This window comes from Acinonyx jubatus, chromosome A2 (assembly GCF_027475565.1).
Source record: "Acinonyx jubatus isolate Ajub_Pintada_27869175 chromosome A2, VMU_Ajub_asm_v1.0, whole genome shotgun sequence".
In the NCBI taxonomy this organism is placed as follows: domain Eukaryota; kingdom Metazoa; phylum Chordata; class Mammalia; order Carnivora; family Felidae; genus Acinonyx; species Acinonyx jubatus.
The window spans coordinates 1265220-1283461 of record NC_069383.1 but is presented as its reverse complement, the minus strand read 5'-3'; the positions used below and the strand labels follow the sequence as shown (position 1 = coordinate 1283461).

The following is an 18242-nucleotide window of genomic DNA, read 5'->3' as shown; positions in this document are numbered from 1 at the left end:
ACTGCTCCCGCTGTGGGCCGAGGGGTCCGCAGATGGGGTCTGACCGGGGCGTACCGGACTCCCACAACAGGCTTCCTGAGATACATGGAACCAGCAGCCACGAGAACGGTCCACCGTCCACGGCCGCGGCTTGCGATCACATGTTCTCATGTAAAGCCTGCTCCTGGGGGCTGGGAGGGGTTGTCAGGACGAATCCAGGGACGACCCGGGGTTTCACGGAGCCATCCACACGTCACCGGCGCGCTCTGAGCCGGAGTCCCACGAGCGCTGTGTCTGCCTGAACGCACATCTGATGGCGCTGTGACGTCCTGAAGCTTCCCTGCACAGTTTATGGGGCTGCTGAGGGGGGACCACAACCAGCCTCCCCCACAAATCCCCACCGGCTCCCACACTCTCCGCCGTCAACCACGTGCTTTAACACATCCATTCCGTGGACCCTCATTTTACTTTCTTCCCCCTTGGAATCGTTCCAGCTTCGTTTTGAAAAGCCAGGCTGAGCATCGATTAGTCCGTCCTCGCCCGCACCCCCCCCCCCCCCGCCACTGCTCCCACAGCGTCTGTGATGGGAGGGGCCCACACCAGGTGTGGGCTTCCAGGGACTCTCCCTGAGCCGGAGAGCCTGCCTGTCGGGGGTCTCCCCCAGGGGCTTCTGTGGTCTCAGAGGCAGAGAGCGCGGCCCGCGGAGGCACAGCCCCGCATTCGCTCCCCGTCCTCAGGAGTAGATCCGCCCTGGAAACACCCACGGAGACCAGCCGGCGCACACACCTGCCCGGCGCCCTCCGTCATTTTATCAAGGGACCGGTGGGTCTAACGTTGTCCATTCCCCCTGAATAAATAGGGAACAAGTGGGTCTGGGAGAGAGGGGCACAACCGACTGTACATTTTCCTGAAATTCACGCTTCTCGTCAGTTAGCCAGCGGACCCAGGACCGCTCTCTCCCGGCGAGGACCCAGCCCAGGCCGGCTGGTGATGAGTCAGCTGGCTCACCAGCCATCCGGTGGAGACTAAGTGCCTAGTTGGCTAGTACTCGGAGGAGACGAGCTGACTGGCTGGCTGAGGCCGTATCCGCTCGTGACCGGGGGTGGGGGTGCACGTGGGGAGGTACTCACGATGGGGCTGGCGTTGATGTAGTCCGACCTGCTGTGGCTGTTCTCTGATCTCAGCAGGACCCTGGAGTGGTCGTCTGCAAACAAGCCCAAAGGCATAACGTTAGATGTGCACGCGGGCCTGTGTCTGTAAGGGGCTGTGCGAGGAAACAGAGGCACCAGGTGCCCGTGCAGGTGACGTCCCCTCCTGGGCTCTGCTTAGGCCACTTACCATCACTTCCTTCTCCAGGAGAAGGGAGTGTGGGCACCTGACTCTAGGTTTCACCCAGTAGAATTTAGATATTTTCGTGTTTTTCTTACACAGATTCAAATCCCAGGATTAGTGTTCCTCTGCAAGATTATAGTTAAGGCCTCCCTTTATTTATTATTATTCTTTAGGTGTTTAAAAGTTTATTTAGTTTGAGAGAGAAAGAGACAGCACAAGTAGGGGAGGGGCAGAGAGAGAGGGAGAGAGACCCAAGCAGGGTCCGTGCTGTCAGCCCAGAGCCCGACGTGGGGCTCGATCCACGAAGCCACGAGATCATGACCTGAGCCGAAATCGGACGCCTAACCGACCGAGCCACCCAGGTGCCCCTACGGGTTTCCCTTTAAGTAGGAGACATATTTGGCCACGTATAGGAAACACGTATCAACATGAATATTGAGATATTAGGCAACTGTTCTGTATATAAAATTCTGTGATCTAGGAAAGGCTAAATCCTGGGATGACAGGAATTTCGTTTTAAAGGGAGAATGGGAGAAAAAGCAAACAGTTACAGAAGGAACAGAGATTTGTGCAAGCGGGGTCCCCTGACGACACAGCCAAGCGCCTTAAACATGCACAGCAACCTGACTGATTTTGCAGCCAGACATATCAGTGGGGATTAGAGACGTGATTGTCAAAGCTTAGTCTGTTTGATACACGAATCATTCTTTTTTTTTTTTAATTTTTTTAACATCTATTTATTGTTGAGAGAGCATGAGCAGGGAAGGGGCAAAGAGAGAGGGAGACACAGAATTCGAAGCAGGCGCCAGGCTCCGAGCTGTCAGCATAGAGCCCGACGTGGGGCTCGAACTCCCAAACCGCAAGATCGTGACCTAAGCTGAAGTCAGATGCTTAACCCACTGAGCCACCCACGTGCCCCTGAATTACTCTTTTTAAAAAAAGTTTATTTATCTTTGAGAGAGAAAGCACGAGAGGGGGAGGGGCGGAGAGAGAGGGAGAGAGCGGACCACAGGCAGGTCCATGCCGCCAGCACAGAGCCCGACGTGGGGCTGGATCCCATGAACTGGGAGATCATGACCTCAGCCAAAATCAAGAGTCGGACGCTTAACCGACTGCGCCGCCCAGGTGCCCCTGACACGTGAATGATTCTTAATTCTGGTTCTGGAATAACCACCTTCCTGTGTATGGTGACACCCCTCTTTGCGTGTTTTCAGGAACTTTCAAAGCTGCGCCCTCGGTCGGGTGCGGAGGAGGTGGCGCAGGGAGCGGGGCAAGGCCACTCCCCAGCGGGGAGCAGGCTCGGGGAGGGACGCCCACGAGGGTCCCTCCTTCCTCCCACCGTCCCCGGGCGTGCGGCCACCTTGCCCGTCCTCTGCGAGGAGCAGCTGAGAACTGTAAGCCGCGGAGAACGGTGGTGTGCTCAACCCCGACATCTCTGCTCCAGTGAATGGCTTCGGGTGTCGTGCACAACCCCGACTTCTTTTCTTCTGAGAAAACAGAGACAACCTGGCCGGAGCCTAGGAAGCCAGGGATTTGGGGGGCGGTGAGTGGTTTACCCCGGTCCTGAATTTCAGCGGCGTCTCCCGGGTCCGGGCTCCCGGCCTTGAAAGCAGCTTGGGCAGTGGGGGAGGGAAAGCGCGGGGACTCTGCTTCGGTTTCATGTCTCCAGGACGTTTTACTTCATCTCTTTTAACAACAACTCTGGGGCCTGGGAAACTTGGTGGGTCTACGGGACCGGATGTTATCCCAACAGTCCTACAGAGGTATCGACGTTGGCTTTTTTGCAGTAGAGACGAGACAGATGAGGAACATCTAGGGTTGCGGACGAGCCCGGACGTTGCACGGTTTGCTTGGAGGCCATCTGCACCCAAAGGTTGCGGAAACGCTGCGAAGGCACGTAGCTGCGGAGACGTCCCCCTGAGGCGTGAAAAATAATACAAAACCCCCACGTGCTCAATGGTTTTGGGTTCCTGCACAGATTTATTCTCGAGAGACTGAAAACTGGCACTGGCAGGAAGCTGAGATACAAATCACCAGAAAAGCTGGTGACCTGTGTCATCGTAACACATTGCAGACACTACCACGCTGGGAAAACCTGGTGCGTCTGGACTCCACGTTGCTCCATTTCCTTGGCTGCCGTGACCCGGGGCCTGGAAACCCGCGCTCAGCCCTGCGCGTGAGCGTGCTAGTTGTTGAAGGAACGTCGCGGACGGCCGAGACTCGTAAAACTGCCCGACGGGAACCCCACGTTCCCCTGAGCAGATACAGAAGTACGTATAGAAGTAACGTCGCTGTGTCCAAGACTTATAGGACCATGGTGACAGGATTCCTATCTGCAAAGATCGAGTGACCAAGGACAAAGGAGTTTCACGGTCCCTCTCAGACCCCTTCTGGCTCCTGGATGTTTGCGGTCATCGGCCACCTTTGGACTCCAGCCCCTCCTGCTGCCCCTTCTCTTGACACAAAGGAAGCCTGCATTTGTGCCGAGGCAAGATGGTTCTCCGGGATGACGGTCCGCCACCTTGGTCTGCTGGCTTCCCGGGCAGGGTCACTTTCCTGACCCCAACACCTGGCCTCTTGACTTACTGGCCTGTCACACAGCAAGTGAAACAAACTCAGACTTGGTTACAGTGACCCCCAAACCAAGTTCAAAAAGCCCAGTTTCACTGTGGGGCTCTTCATGGACGCATCAAGCTGGAGACGGCGATGTGTCGTTCAGAAGCAGGCACCTTTTCTGAAGGCTGTACCTAGTCTATTGTTGCAGCCTACGTACAGTTCTGGAATACAGAAGCAGAGCTTCGAGCTGCTTGCGGAGGGTTCCAGAGGGCCTCCCAGGAGCCCCGCCCTATGAGAAATCGTCTCAACCCAGCCAAGTTCAGACACTGCCGATAGTGGCAATGAGGACCCCTCCTGCCCGAGAACCTCTCACAAAGAGCAGGGTCACGGCGAGAGGGAGGGGAGGGGTACAGGGGGCAAGAACTGGACCGTGTATCTCTGGCTTCAGAGGGCGTGCTGTGAGGGTCCCAAACGTGGCCCGGCCGGACAGGCGCGGGCCTGAGGGCTGCTGGGTGCCCTTCACCTCCAAGGGGACAGTGCTGCCCTGTCCTGCGAGCAAGCAGCTCGGTGAACGCACGCCAGCTGAGTCTTCTAGTCAGGAAATGGAGAAGACGCTTCACAGGTTCGGGAGTCTCGGCGAAATACAGACACAATCTAGGAGCCGGGTGCTCTGAAGGATAAGGGGACAAGCTGCTGGGAGCCGCTGAGCCCAAGCCCGGCTGTGAGGCCAGCCCTGCCGTCACACCGTCTGCAAAGCACCGCGTCGGCCGCGTCACTTCCCGCAGGCCACCCTTTTATAGGCACCACTGAGGTCGGGACAAGGGCTTCAGAAGCTCCCAAGCCGTGCCACCTTACGATCACGTAACTGAGTTTGCGGTGACACGGCGATTTCAAAGTGAACGGTGAACTTGCTTTGTTTTTAACACTGGGCCGTCTGAACCTCCATGTGGGACATCTGAGCCACCCGGGAAGGACCAGAGCGCCAGACAGGGCGCCGTGGAGGTACGGTCACGCGGCGGGGACGACCCGGGGGTTGTTTCGGTCGCTTGGGTGAACGCCAACTCTTTTGTGGTTCACTTTCCCTGTTCATCTTTCTACAAGGGCCGCTAGGGGAGACGATGAGCTGGCATCAGTTGGGAGTGGCTGCCTCCGCCCTTTGTAAGGGCAGCGGCTGAGATTCACTCAAGCTCAGCCAGCAAGTTGGAGGTGAGGCTGGCGGGGCAGGGGGGCGGGGCGCTCAGGAGCACACCCTCGTGTCCCCGGCCCACGCCCCGCGGACAGAGTATGGTTCCTCGGGAGGGTGTGCGAGCACAGGCTCCCGCCCCGGGAGCAAACACGACACAGCGGTCGCAACCACGGAGCAAAGTTCTACAGCCACCTGGGTGCTTACGCTTCGGCTGAGAAGGGGGCGTGTTCTTTAGGGTTAGAGAGCTCACCCGGAAGCCAGAAAGGGGAAACTCCGTGCCTTCCGCTCTGTCTCTGGCCCTAAGACACAGCCATTCTCCCTTCCAAGACCCCCAACGGTAAGTCTTATCAAGGAGGGAAGGAGAAATTCGCCCCGCAGGTGGAAGTCGGGAGGCGTGTGGCACACGCTGCTTTTCCCAACTCCTTGTCCCGAGCTTCTCCAATATTCTGTCTCTTCTAAAAGTAGTTCCACAGATGCTACCTTTCTTCTTCCTGGAACTGTGCCCTACGTAGAACAGGGGCTACGCCCCCATTTTAGATGGAAGAAGCCAAGGCCCAGGAAGGTGCGATGTTTGCCTTGGCAAAGGCCACACGGCCAGCGGCTAAGAGCCCAGGGCTTGAGTCCCGGCCCTGCCACCTGCTAGCCAGGTGACATTTGGGTAAATTATTCGGTATTTTAAAGGCCAGATCTGTCATCCAAAACGCGGGCTGGCGCTCTTACAGGGTCGTCGTGATGAACGCACACGTGAAGCACTGGCTGGAGCGCCTCGTGCACGGCAAGGGGCGGAGGCACAAGTCCAAGGCCACAGGCGGACGGACGGACACAGACCTAACTGATGAAAGGTCAGTTAACTTGGCAAGAGTTATTTACCGTACACCGTGTTGTCAGTGAATACAAAAGGATTTCCACGGACGCCGGAAGAAACAAGTTCTAGAAGGTCTTCTTGATTGCTGGCAGGGCAAAGAGCACTTGAAGGCAGCCCGGGGCACTTTGGGAGGGCTGCGCCGAGCCATCAGCTAGCACGTGCCGTCATCCGAACACGTCCCCGTGAACCCGTCGGAGGAAGGTGCGCGGAGGCTTCCTGTGCCTCTAACCCACCCTGCGACACTGAGGATAGTGTTTTCCTAGGCGCCTTGGTTACGTCATTCACGCCAAGTGAACTGATGCGTGTGAGTCAATAATCTTCCCGCCAGGAGCGGATGAATTCCCTGATGTCGAGTGTCTCCAGCTCAGGCGCGTGTGTGTGGGGGGGTCACTGGTGTACACTGGCCTCGCACAAGGGAATTTTCGTCACCCAAGCAGTCGGCCAGTGTCCTCGTGGGGCTTTCCGGCGGCGTCTTTCCGTTACACCGTTTCCTTTACGTTGACGGCGTGGCCAGCGGGGACGCGGAGCGTGCGCGGTGACCCGCCAGCGTTCTGTGCCGGAGGGTCGGGGCTCTGAGACCCGAGTGGAGACCGGTGCGCCCGGAGAAGCGACGGCATCAGCAACCACTGGCATCTTCTCCGGTTTCGTGGGTCCACAGAGGGTTTAGTGCACGCGGCCCCGGAGCTCTCCGCTGCTCTCCAGCTGTCAAAGCTGGTCTAACGACTGTCGCCAATCACACCCGGTAACGTCTTTGTGTTAGGACTTGTCATAGCTGAGCGACGCAATAAAGTTCCGTATTCTGTTTGTTTCGAGACTGCCTGGCGTGTTTCTTTGCAGATCTAGGAACCGGATGACCACAGCGTGATCGTGAAACACACTTGCTCTGGAGTGATAAGTCCTCTCTAGAGAGGCTGGCTCAAGCTTCTGTCCGGGGCTTCCCTTCCTCAGTAAGTAAGCAGGTCTTCTGCTCTTAGTTGAGCTTGCTGAAAACTCTTAGTTCAACCTATAAAGATCACCGAACATCCCAGATGAAAAAGCTCCACCCAGAGGCTCCTTGGATGAGCACACAGCACGTCTGGGTGGCCCGGGTGGGGAGGTCCCAGATTCACAGCACCCTCCCGCGCCCGGAGGTGGTGACAGAACGAGGCCGGTCCGGTGCCCCGGCCGTCACGCGCCACAGAGGCTCACGTCGACTTCCCGTCCCCGACTCAGAAATAGGTCTCGAGTCACACGGCGGCCGGCAGTCCCTGGTCACGGGGGCTGGTCTGCTTTCTAGTTGCTTCAATAGTTTCACCAGCCTCTCTGCCGATGTCTCAACAAGAAATCCCAAATAGGGCTGCCAGCCTGCTCTGTGTGTGAATGACAGCGCAGTGCATCACAAAGGCCCGGACCACAGCGGGACACCCACCCCGGAGGCAGTTCCAGATGCGTGCGGGCCTCGCCCACCGCTGTGCGCCTGCCTGGGAAAGGCGCGCTCTGGGCACCGATGCTGGTGTTGCGGGTGTCTGCATCCTGGCATTGCCCACCCAGCCCCCCAGGGCTCTGGAGGCACGTGGGGCCAAAAGTTGAGCTGAGTAACGCTTGTCTCCACAACACAAGATATGTCAGCATCCTGAACCCTCGGTACCACAGACGCGCCCCAGGTGGAGATGTCTGGTGTCCTTGTGGGAAGGGGGACTTGGGGCACAGAGGCAGACGAAGAAAGGCAGTGAGGGTACAGACAGCTGGCTGCGGCCCGCAGAGAGCCTGGAGGGAGCCAGCCCTGCCCACGCCCGGGGCTCCGACATCTTGCCTCCGGGACTGAGAATTAACTCCTGTCGTTCGGCTGCTGCCCCGGATGCCACACCCGGAGGCGGGGCTCTGTCCTGCTCTGGCTCCCTCACTGGTCCCCAGGCACACGCACCTCCTCCGTGGCAATCACACACGCTCAGCCCAGGAGGTCAGGTTGTGTGTTCTTACGGGAACACAGCTGCCCCAGAGAACAATGGGGAGACTGGAGACCGGCTGTCTTTTCAAGTCTTCCAGTAACAGTTGCAACATCTGAAGGGCACCCAGGCAGACACAGTGACCCCGGGGGCCCTCTGTAGTGCTGAGACAACATTACTATCCCAGGCCTTGCCAGTAGGATGCTTCTGGAAAAGCGAAGAGAGCTCCGCAGGGTACAGTTCACGCAGGTAACCGAGATTTAGAGCAAACGCGCCGCGGGGAGGAACGCCCAAATGGCCCCGGAACAAGCTCTTTCCCGGGAGAAGGGGTGTGACCCTGGGGAAGGGGGTCAGGGGGCAGACTCGGAGCGGCTTCTGGCTTCCTCGGTCCCTGCGACCAGGCCCAAGCGGCCACGCCCCGCACCCACAGGCCCAGCACCCAACGGCCCAGCTCCGCGGGGAGGGTGAGCTGCTGGCGAGGAGGCAGCCGTCGCGGAGGGACCACGAGACCATGTCCCGGGGGACGACAGACACCCGGGGAGCGCCCCCTGGGGAGACGCGGTGCCTCCCGCATCCCAAGGGACGCACCCGCGCGCTCGGCCAGTGTCGCAGCAGATAACCCTACCTCGGGCGCAGAGGAGTTCCCCAAATCCGCTGTGCCTGAGACCCCGGGGCGGCCCGTCCGGTGGGGCGACGCCGGCGTCTGGGCCAAGAGGCTGGTGGTGCAGACGGTGCCACGTCTTCGTCCCCATCAGAGACCCACACGGAAGCCGGTCCCACGGTCCCTGCGACAGCGGTGGAGCCGACCCAGAGGGCGCAGGCGCGGACGGGGTGGGTCCCCTGTGGCCGCCGTAAGGAGGGCCACCCTCGGTGGCTGCGGGCACCACCCACGAATCACAGCCCCGAGTCTCAGTCCTCACCGAGGTGCCCGCACGCGTGTTCTGAGGGTCCAGGCACAGCGCGCCGCCCTGCCTTTGCCGGCTGTTCCCCGCTCGCGACCCCTCCCCACGCACGTCGGAGCCCCTCCCGCTTCCCGGCTCCGCGCCCCGCCACACCTCCCGGCGTCCCCCTCGCGCCCCCACCCTGCGCCCCTCCTCCCTCCTCTACGCACCCCACCCCACCCCTCACCGCCCTCCCCCATGCCCTCACCCCCCTCCTCCATGCACCGCTGCACCCCCCACTCCTCCCTCTTCCCCATGCCCCCCGCCCTCCACCACACACCCCTGCACCCCCCTCCTCCCACTGCCCTCTTCTACGTGCCCCCCACCCCTCACCGCCCTCCCCCACGCCCCCACCCCCTCCTCCCTCCTCTATGCACCCCACCCCACCCTCCCCCACGCCCTCACCCCCCTCCTCCATGCACCCCCGCACCCCCACTCCTCCCTCTTCCCCACCCCCCCGCCCTCCACCACACACCCTTGCACCCCCCGCTCCTCCCACTGCCCTCTTCTACGTGCCCCCCACCCCTCCCTACCCTCCCCCACGCGCCCCGCCCCGCCCGCCCCACGTGTGCCGCCCATTTCCTTCCAACCCCCCATACCCCCTCCGCCCCCACGGCTCCCTCTTCCCTCCCCCACACGCCCCCTACTCCTCTTCCCCCTGTACCACCCTCCTCCACTCGCCCCTGCCCGCAGTTCCAGGGAACCGCCCTACGTCAACACAGCTGATCAGCAAACCTTCCTTCCCTCTGCCACGTAAATCCCATCACGTGAGGTGACATAGTCACAGGTGCGGAGGGTTGGGACGTGAGCATCTTCGGGCCATTACTCTGCTGCCACACTCAGCAAAGTGACAGATGTAATCCTTCGGAGACTTGGCTTCTCTCGAGAGAAAATGGGCTCTGCGACCCCAGGTTCCCGCCGCGGGTTAGGGACCCTGCGTCCGGGTGGGCGGTTCTCGCCAGGTTCCCCCCAGGGGTTAGGGACGCTGTGGCCACGTGGGCGGTTCTCTCTGGGTTCCTGCGGCCACGTGGGTGTCGCTCTCCAGGTTCCCACCGCAGGTTAGGGATGCTGTGGTCACGTGGGTTGGCGGCTCTCTCCAGGTTGCCGCTGCGGGTTAGGGACCCTGCGGCCGGCTGGGTGGGTGGCTCTCTCCTGACCCAGTGCAGAGAAGGCACCAGGCGGCTGAGGTCAGCCTCCCTGCCGAGGGAGGGCCGAAGTCAACTGAGGTGTTTCAGAAACCTCACTGGTGGGACAGGGCCTCTAGGCAAGTGGGAATTCAGGGGTCACCGGGGTGCGGAGGGAGGACGGTTAGGAAGGGAGGTGCACCTGTACATCGCGACTCCCCGCTACAAGCCACCTCCTGGAAGTCCACACCAGTACCGAGGCTTGCTTCTCGCCCGAACTGAATTTTAATAAGGAAAAAATGTCTACATTGGTGTTAACCTCCGGAGAAAAGTGGCCAGATGATCTTAAAGTGTTTATTTGCCAAGAAAGAAAACACCTGCTGGACACTGAATGTGCAACCAGAGGAGAGAACTTTGTTCCGGAGACTCTGGGAGGGAACCCAGCCAAAGAGACACAGGGCACCCTAAGCATTGGAGCCCAGGGGGCACAGGTGCACGTATCCCAAGTGAGAAGGGAGAAACAGCAGCTACAGAAGCAGGGGCTTCAAAACCCAGGAGGCCCCGCGTGGAGGAGGAGAGGGGACGTAAACCAGGGATGGGGACAAGCGAGGACGCAAACCTCACGGGACACACGTCCGGGAGGCTGACGTCCTGTGGGCTGAGGGAGTACGCACGGGGGCAGAGGAGTCTGGCAGCCGCACCTGTTCAGACCAGAAGAGTCTAATAGCCGCATCTTTTTATCGGGATGAGACAGACCTGTCTGGTGCAGATGAAACCACGTAACCAGGTAATTTAGAGCAAATGCACTCAATCACGACTCTGCCTCAACCACCTCTGTCAAAGAGAACACTTTTTCAGACCAGGAAGGGCAGAGAAGAGACACTTAGGGGGTGGACAGACGGTGGGCTGAGTGGACAGCGTGGTGGGGTGCACACTCGCCGTCGGGGTCCCGGGCGCTGGCCAGGTGAGCGAGGGCAGGGTGTTGCCAGTGTTCCGGGTGAGGCCACAGGAGCACGCCGCTCCCGTTCACGGAAGCCGCGCGGGGACGCGGACCCGCACCGCCACTCTGGATCTCGCGGCGGCCCCGGGCCTCGGCGCCCTGACCGCGTGACCAGAACGGGGTGAAACGGCAAGTCTGCAGACCAGCAGGCAAGTTTCCCGCCGACCCAGCAGGATGGGCAGGCTGCGAACTGTGTACTTCGTGAGGCTCTGGAACGGGAATGTGGTCAGTGGGAGAGTAGCTTTATTAGGGACAAGTCACGTCAGAGAACAAAGGGGGTTGTTTTAAAGTTAAAAAGAGCCGGAGATGTCAAACCCCAGTGCAGGGGTGACCCTTAACGAAGGTTCATGGTAAACAAACATGGACGGGAATTAGACGGCGCTGGGGTGTTACTGTTGGTTTTCTTAGTTGTGACAGTGCAGTTGTCGTAAGTGGGAGAATGTCCCCCGCTTAGGAGGCACCGGGGAAAGCAGTTAAGTAGACGCCCGATGCTGAGACTCACTTCGAAATAGTTCAGCCAAAAAATAAGTAAAGCGCACACACACGCTGGGCAAATCGGCGGAGTACTGACCGGCAGGTGTCGAGCGTGGGTGTGGGATGCCACCACCAAGTTGTCATTTCAGCCCGAGTGTCTCCAGACTCTTGCGGTAAATCGTGTGCGGGAAAATCACGCCAGGCTGGTCACATTTCGTCTTCTTGAGGGGCTCCTGGGCGGGCCTGCGTGGGAGCCCCTCCGGTGGGATCTCACCGCTGGCCCGTCCTCCCCAGGGTCAGGAGGGCGGCCTGAGCCTAACCGCTTGGCCTTAAGGGCTGGCTCTTCTACGGGCGACGGGGAAGACAGAACCCGAGTCTGTCAGGGTGAACAGAGATACGGCATCTGTGGCATCTGCCCCCGGGTCTGGCACGAAAATGCTCGACAAGCATCTGGAGGTGACCGGGGCCGAGAGGACGCCCTCCCGACCCGGGCCGGGCAGCAGGGCTGTTGGTCAAGCCTCAGCTGACGAACAGCCACCGATGTCCCCGCACGGGTCTGTGCCCACGTGCGGGAGGCTCGGGGGAACAGGGCCCCGCAACGACCCTGTCGGATGTATTTCTCTGGAAAACTTGAAGACGCAGAAGTCCCGTTCATAACAGGTACAGGTGGCTTGGCGACAGACGGAGGCGCTACACTGAACCAGGAATCCAGATCTTCATGACTTCGAATGAGGACGGATGTGAAGCACCTCTCAGGCACCTGTGTGAGGGTGTGGGGACCGGGATCCCAGGGGACAGAAGGGGCCCCCGGACTTCAGCTGATGGCGACCCCAAGACGAGCGGACCTCGTGGCTTGTGATGGGCCTGCCGCACAGTGAATGTGAGATTGCGGCAGACGGCGGCGTGCCCAGGGTGGGGAGGGGTGCGCCCACGCCCTCTGAAGGGCCACCGGATCGCTCTGGCCAAAGAGACCGGAGCCCGTCTGGAGGGGTCAGGCCCAGCGGCCGGCGGCCTCAGGGCCCCCACGGCGTCAAGGGTCGTGAGTAGCCCCGCGAAGGGAATGCTGGGGCGGACACAGCCACGCCGTAGGGGGTCTCCCGAATCTGTGGCCCAGCTGGTGGGAAGGGGTAAAGATGATAGAACATCTGAGCCCCGAGTGGCTAAATTGTGCCAGCAGTCAACGCCCTTGGAACCCCGAGGGGCTGGTGGCGGGGTCTGTGCCGTGACCGTGTAAGGATGCCACTTCCAGGCGCCCTCGGGACGTGGCCCGTCGAGAAGGACTCCTGCTCCTGAAACGCCGCGTTTGCCTCTTCCTGACTTCCCGTTAGAAACACCACCTCCCCTCCGGTCTCAGGCAGCGCGGCCGCGGGGACAGCTTCTGCGTGGTGCAGCCACGAGAAAGCCCACACAGAATTCGCTGGGATGCTTCCTTGTCGACATCAACAAACCCACGGCCTCCCCGCATCTGGAGGCAGAGAGCCGGACGGCTCCGAGACAGAAACACGGCAGCCACGCCCGGTGCTTCTCTGGACCCATAACTTCCTCGTGGAGGTGAGACGCGTGCAGACCCTTCTCACACCAGAGGAGGACAGATCCCGCTTGCTTACCAGATTTAGGAGTCTCGCCCAGGGCCAGTGCTTACGGGCAGGTCGGGGCAGGTCTGGGTGGCTCAGAAGTGCCCAGCCCAGAGTATTCTTCTATGGGGAGCCTGCTTAGAGTTCAGAAAAACCAATTTAAACCAAACATTTGTTTGGAAAGAAATTATTTTCTGTGTGTTGTTTTAAGGACAGCAACGCTTAGCCAAAGAACCGCAGTTCTTGTATGTATTTCAAATACTCATCTCTGGGGACGTTTGAAATTTGTGTCCATTTTTCTGACACAGAAAATGTCAGGCTCGTGCACAAGCATATGTGGGCGGTCCCACCAGCAGAGGGTACGGGTTTGAGCCCCAGCGCCCTCATCTGGCAAGTGCAGGGCTGGTTTCCGGGGGGACTAGCGGCGATGGGGCGGGGGGCGGCTTCATGCGCTCAGCTGTGGCCTGGTGCCACCAGGTGCCCTGACCGTGTGGGACAGCCGGGCAAGGTCAGCCGTCATCCCCACCTGGCCAGGTCCGCGAGGCAAGGCAGGGGCGCCCGCGGCTGCATCCTGGCTCCGGAGCTGAGCTGTGATCTCTTTCACGACAAAGCCCCGAAAAGCCAGACTGTGAGAATGTTCCATTGAGGGCCTTTCGCTCGGTCGCTGGGTATCTGGGTCCTGGGCTGTTCTCTCTGGTTTCACCTCTAAGTGTTCTTTGTCTCCATCTAATCTCTCCCTTGTTTTTGTGACACAGAATCGAAAACATTTTTTTTTTGTTTAAGACGTTATGCCAAAATAGCATCATATTCCTGTTCTTAATTTAAAAAGCAGATGAGCGGAATATTGCATAATTCCTCCTAAAAATACAAATACGTTTAGGAAGCATATTAAATTCTTCAAACTTGTAAGATGACGGAGCACAGACAAAGCCGGTTCATCTGTTCCTAAATCGTCCTCGGAAACACAGCTCCAGGCTGTCAGGGATGGAAAATGGGTATCGGAGCCACTTCTGAATTTCCCACGGGACCTGCCAGCCTCCGCTAGAAGCCCCGCTGTGGGAGCAGGGGACGCCCTCAGACGAGCAAGGGCGCGCAGGAGGGCGGAGGGCAGAGGGCGCGGGGAGTGTGGGCATGACAGGCCCTGGGAAGCCCCGGAGTCCAGCTGGTAAACCCCGTGGGCGCGGACTGGTGCGCATCGCGGACGTCACGAGTCCCGTCTCCCGGACGGAGGACCGTCTGCGTGGACGGGAGGCCCGGGCCGCGGGGTCCCGCCAGGCGCACCCAGGAAGCCGTCCAACCAGGCAACGGGGGAGCGGGGTGGGAGACACCGGGGAAGCTGGCCGAGGCTCCCACCCGCCGCCGCAGGCCCAGAGCACTCCGCATGCCGGGGAGGGTGCCTTCTGCGCTCACGGGCGCCGGCCGCCTTTTCACAGACACCACCAGCCACTTGCCCAGCACCTTGTGGTTCCACCACGGGGCCGATTCGGTGCCGTGCGGGCCGTGCGCACTCACCAACAGGACGCGGGGTACTCGTCTCTGGTGGAGTCTGGCAGGACCGAGGAGAGCGTAAGCCGTGCCGTCCCCATCCTGCTCAGGGAGGGACGAGGGCCGAAATCTGCTGGTAGGATTTCCTCTACCCGTGAAGGAGGCCGCAAGTGTGGGGGACAGTGGGGTCCCCGGGTCACCCACGAAAATGCTCCTGTGTCAGTGCGCTTGCCCTGCCCTGCCATCCGTGACCAGCACAGCTGCCCCTTCGTGACCCCAGACAGCCAAGAGCACCCGGCCAGGCTGCTGGCGCAGGGGCACCGGCCACCTGCCCCCCAGCGCCTGATCCAAGAAGGGCGGACATCAGGGGCACCAGGGCCTTGGGACAGGACGTGCTACCATCGCTAAGGTCCTGGCCTGTGGCCACAGGGATAGCGTGGGGCACCTACCGTGGTCCGGAGGGGTGCTGGAGGGAGATGCTTTGGTCTTTACCACAAGGGACCTGATAGTCCACGTAAGCGACCAGACCCAGGGACGCGTTCCGTCCCAGTTTGCTGAGTGTCGGCCCCAAACAGCTAAGTGTTCCAGGTACAGGCAGAAGCCTCCTGGACTCCCCATCTAGGCCCTGAGCACAGCGGCCACGTTAGATCCTCGCGTGGCCCCGTATCTGGCAGCAGCCTGGCACACAGTAGGTACTTAATAAATGTGTGAGTCAATGGCTTTTTTTTTTTTTTTTTTTTTGCTTTTCTTCTAAATATAAAACACATAGATGACAAAAGCTCTTCTACTATTAAAGCCCTTCAGGGAAAAACTCCTCAGACCTCACGGAGACAGAGGGCCTAGCCTGAGCCCTCACTGACCTGTTAGAAAACATCACACCCAGAAGCGCGTTCAGATTTCGAGGGTCTGTGACGCTGTCGTCAGCGTCTAAGGCGACACGAGATGCCAGCTTTTAATCTTTCTGACCCGTAAACTCAGATCAGATCACTGCCATTTACATCTGAGCATCTCCCGAGGCATCTATTCCCGAGGCATCTACTGGGCCAGGCGAGGGGGCCCGGCAGGGGACGGCCCGTGGCCACGCCACCGGGCTGCATCACGGGCTCCAAAGGGCTGGGACCCGGGGTCTGGGACACGGTGGTGGTGGGGGGGGGGGCGGCTGTCCCCACCGTGGACACCGATTTTGCTGAGGGTGTGGCTTTGCCGTGCCCTCAAAAATGTCAGCCGACAACATTTTATCATGTTGGCCGTACGTGCAAGGACCCCTCGTCTGCAGATACTAAGATAGTAACTCTGTGCACACATTTGCTCTTAACGGATCAGTGTTCAGTGAGGGTCCGTTCGTGTAAGGCACTTTGGTCACAAACGCACCTCCGATCCCTCTCCTCTCTCCTCCGTGCAGGGCGGGTTCATACGTGAATCAAAGCGCAACCCTGGCCTGGAACGTGCTAGAACACAGGAGGTTGACGCACCTGTTAAGTGACGCAAGAAAAGGAGCCCCGCCAGGCGGGTTTGTTTGATCACGTCCTCTGCGGCCTCTCCTTCTGTAGGTCACTGCTAACACACTCAACCCCTGACGTAACTTTGTCTCCTACTCGGCGCAAATTGCTTTGCAGAACTGGTCTCTTTGTGTCGCTGCTTTCTGGCGGTGATTCCCGGCCAGAGTCGGCCCTCGGCGACGCCTGCTGACCCGAGCGTCAGGCGGGAAGACTGCCGTGGCAGCGACCAGCGCTCACGTCCTGCCCACGACGTGGCAGCCGCTATGCTCACCGCCCTCGGGGCTTGGCGATTCCAAGGAAGACAGTACGACCCCGATTACAGACGAGGAAGAGGTTCGCAGCAGCTAAGAAACGAGTCTCAAGTTGCACGGTAACGGCCAACAGAGCAAGTGCCGGTCGGGGCACAGCCGTGCCCAACCCGGGACTGTGCCGCGGGAGCACAAAGGAAGGGGCTGACCCCGTTTGCAGGCTAGGGGCGGCTTCCCAGGGGTGGTGTGTTCGCCGGCCGGGCACCGGGGGTGGGGACAGCAGGAAAATGAGGAGACGGCAGGCGGGGGCAGCCCAGCCCACCCGTCACTGAGGGCCGCCCTCCCTTGGCCGGGGCCCCCGGGCGGCTACGTACAGGTCAGCACTGCCGGAGAGCGGTTCTTGTGTGCGTTCTCTGCCCTCTGGGCCACGAGCGAGCTGTTGGGCTCCGCCTGGTAGGCACACAGCGCCTCCCACTCCCTCTCCAGGCGGTTCTTGTTCTTCAGGTGGTCCTCCATGTAGGCCTGGAGCGGAAAACACAGAGTCAGGGAGGCGTCGTGACACCCAAGGGCCAAGGGACGGTGCAGCCCACACGTCCCCTGCGGGCACGCGTGAAGAAGCCGGTTCCTACCGGATCCAGGAAGAACACGTGTTCTGCGGGTCGGTTCCCGGGGGCTCAAAATGTGCTCGCTCCGGGCGCGGAGCCTGGGCATCAGGGACACTTGGATCATGACGGGGGGTGGGGGGGGCCCTGTCCGCTATTATGAACTGACCAGGGAGACAGAACTGCACACGTAGGGCCAGACCTGGTCACCTGACCAAAAGCTGGCGTAGATAACGTGTCCGGACAGAAGCCATTTTCCTTGTAACTGGCCCACTTTTCTGGATCCAGTGGGTGTGATACAGAAGATACTGGCTGCTCTGATGCGTGAAACGTCACAGAGCTTGTGGCGGTAAAAACACAGAAAACGACGCAGAGCCTGTAGCGGGAAAAACACAGACCCGAAGCGACGGAAGCAGACATCTTGACCTTCGGCTGCTTGGCTCTAAGTTTTCCGGGCACCTGCTTGTCGTCAGCGATCGCTAGACGTGGACGGGGAAATGCCTCCGGAACATTCCCTCCCACAAAGACAACCACAGGGGCCGGCATCTCACCAATCTAGGTAGTGGTGAAACGGCCGTGATTTTGAGGAAAAACATTGCAAATGACCGAACCCCAGCTGCTCTGTCGTGCCCGAAGGAAAGAGGGTCGCACCTGTAGCATCTTGTTTGTGGCTCTTCGGTGTGTTGTGTGTGGACACACATGTTCAGCTAGTCCCATCAACAAAATAAAACACGAGCACGCAGGTCCGGGTCTCTAGTGGTCAGGCACCCCAACTTCCCCCCAAGAATTGGCACCCTGCCAGCCCCCACCGTCCTGTCACCCCAAGTGAGCACCCAGCTCAGGCCCCCACAAGGACGAGGACAGGCCTGCTCCATGTCTCCTCCCCAGCCAGCTGCTTGGGGCTCAAGGGGCTCGGGGAGAAGGAAGGGAACTCAAGCCAGTCCTGCTGGGTCCTCCTTCCTCTTATCGCAGTTTGGACTAGGGTTGACTCGAGTCGTTTTGTTAGTCACTCAACAGGCACCTACTGTGTCCATGTTGGTCTACAAACCACGGAAAGCTGGTGCCTCGGTGGGTGCTGTGGGAGGGAAGGCATCACCTTCAGGGTCTGCCTGGCCCGGGGGGGCCAGCGATGGGCTGGGACCAGATGCCGGGACCTGGGTTATGACTGTCACATATCTTCCGTGGCCCCTGCTGAAGCCACTGAGGGAACCAGCTGACAGCCTTCCGTGCAGATGACGGAGGACCGCACGAACCACACAGTGGGTGCTTTTTCTGTGACACGCCCCGGACCCTCCTTGCCAGGGCCTGACTCTGGGACCCCCACCCAGTCCCTCCAGTTTCCTCGCATGGGGAGGAAGGGAATTTAAGTGGCCCAATCCAGAAAACGTCAACTGCCAACTGCTTTTTTTGGAGACAATCATGGAATATCGGACGCACATTTTTGTGCCAAAG

General features: G+C 59.9%; 1 protein-coding gene across 6 annotated transcripts in view; it reads right to left on the bottom strand.

Annotated features, from left to right (window-relative positions):
* Positions 1 to 18242, bottom strand: part of PTPRN2 (protein tyrosine phosphatase receptor type N2) — a 799963-nt gene that overhangs the window by 40752 nt on the left and 740969 nt on the right. For all 6 annotated transcript variants that reach the window (XM_053217793.1, XM_053217794.1, XM_053217795.1 and 3 more), the window contains 2 exons: positions 16563 to 16710; positions 1110 to 1183 (listed from right to left, as the gene is read on the bottom strand). In XM_053217793.1, the coding sequence (XP_053073768.1) occupies positions 1110 to 1183; positions 16563 to 16710 (222 nt within the window). The remainder of the gene's footprint in view (positions 1 to 1109; positions 1184 to 16562; positions 16711 to 18242) is intronic.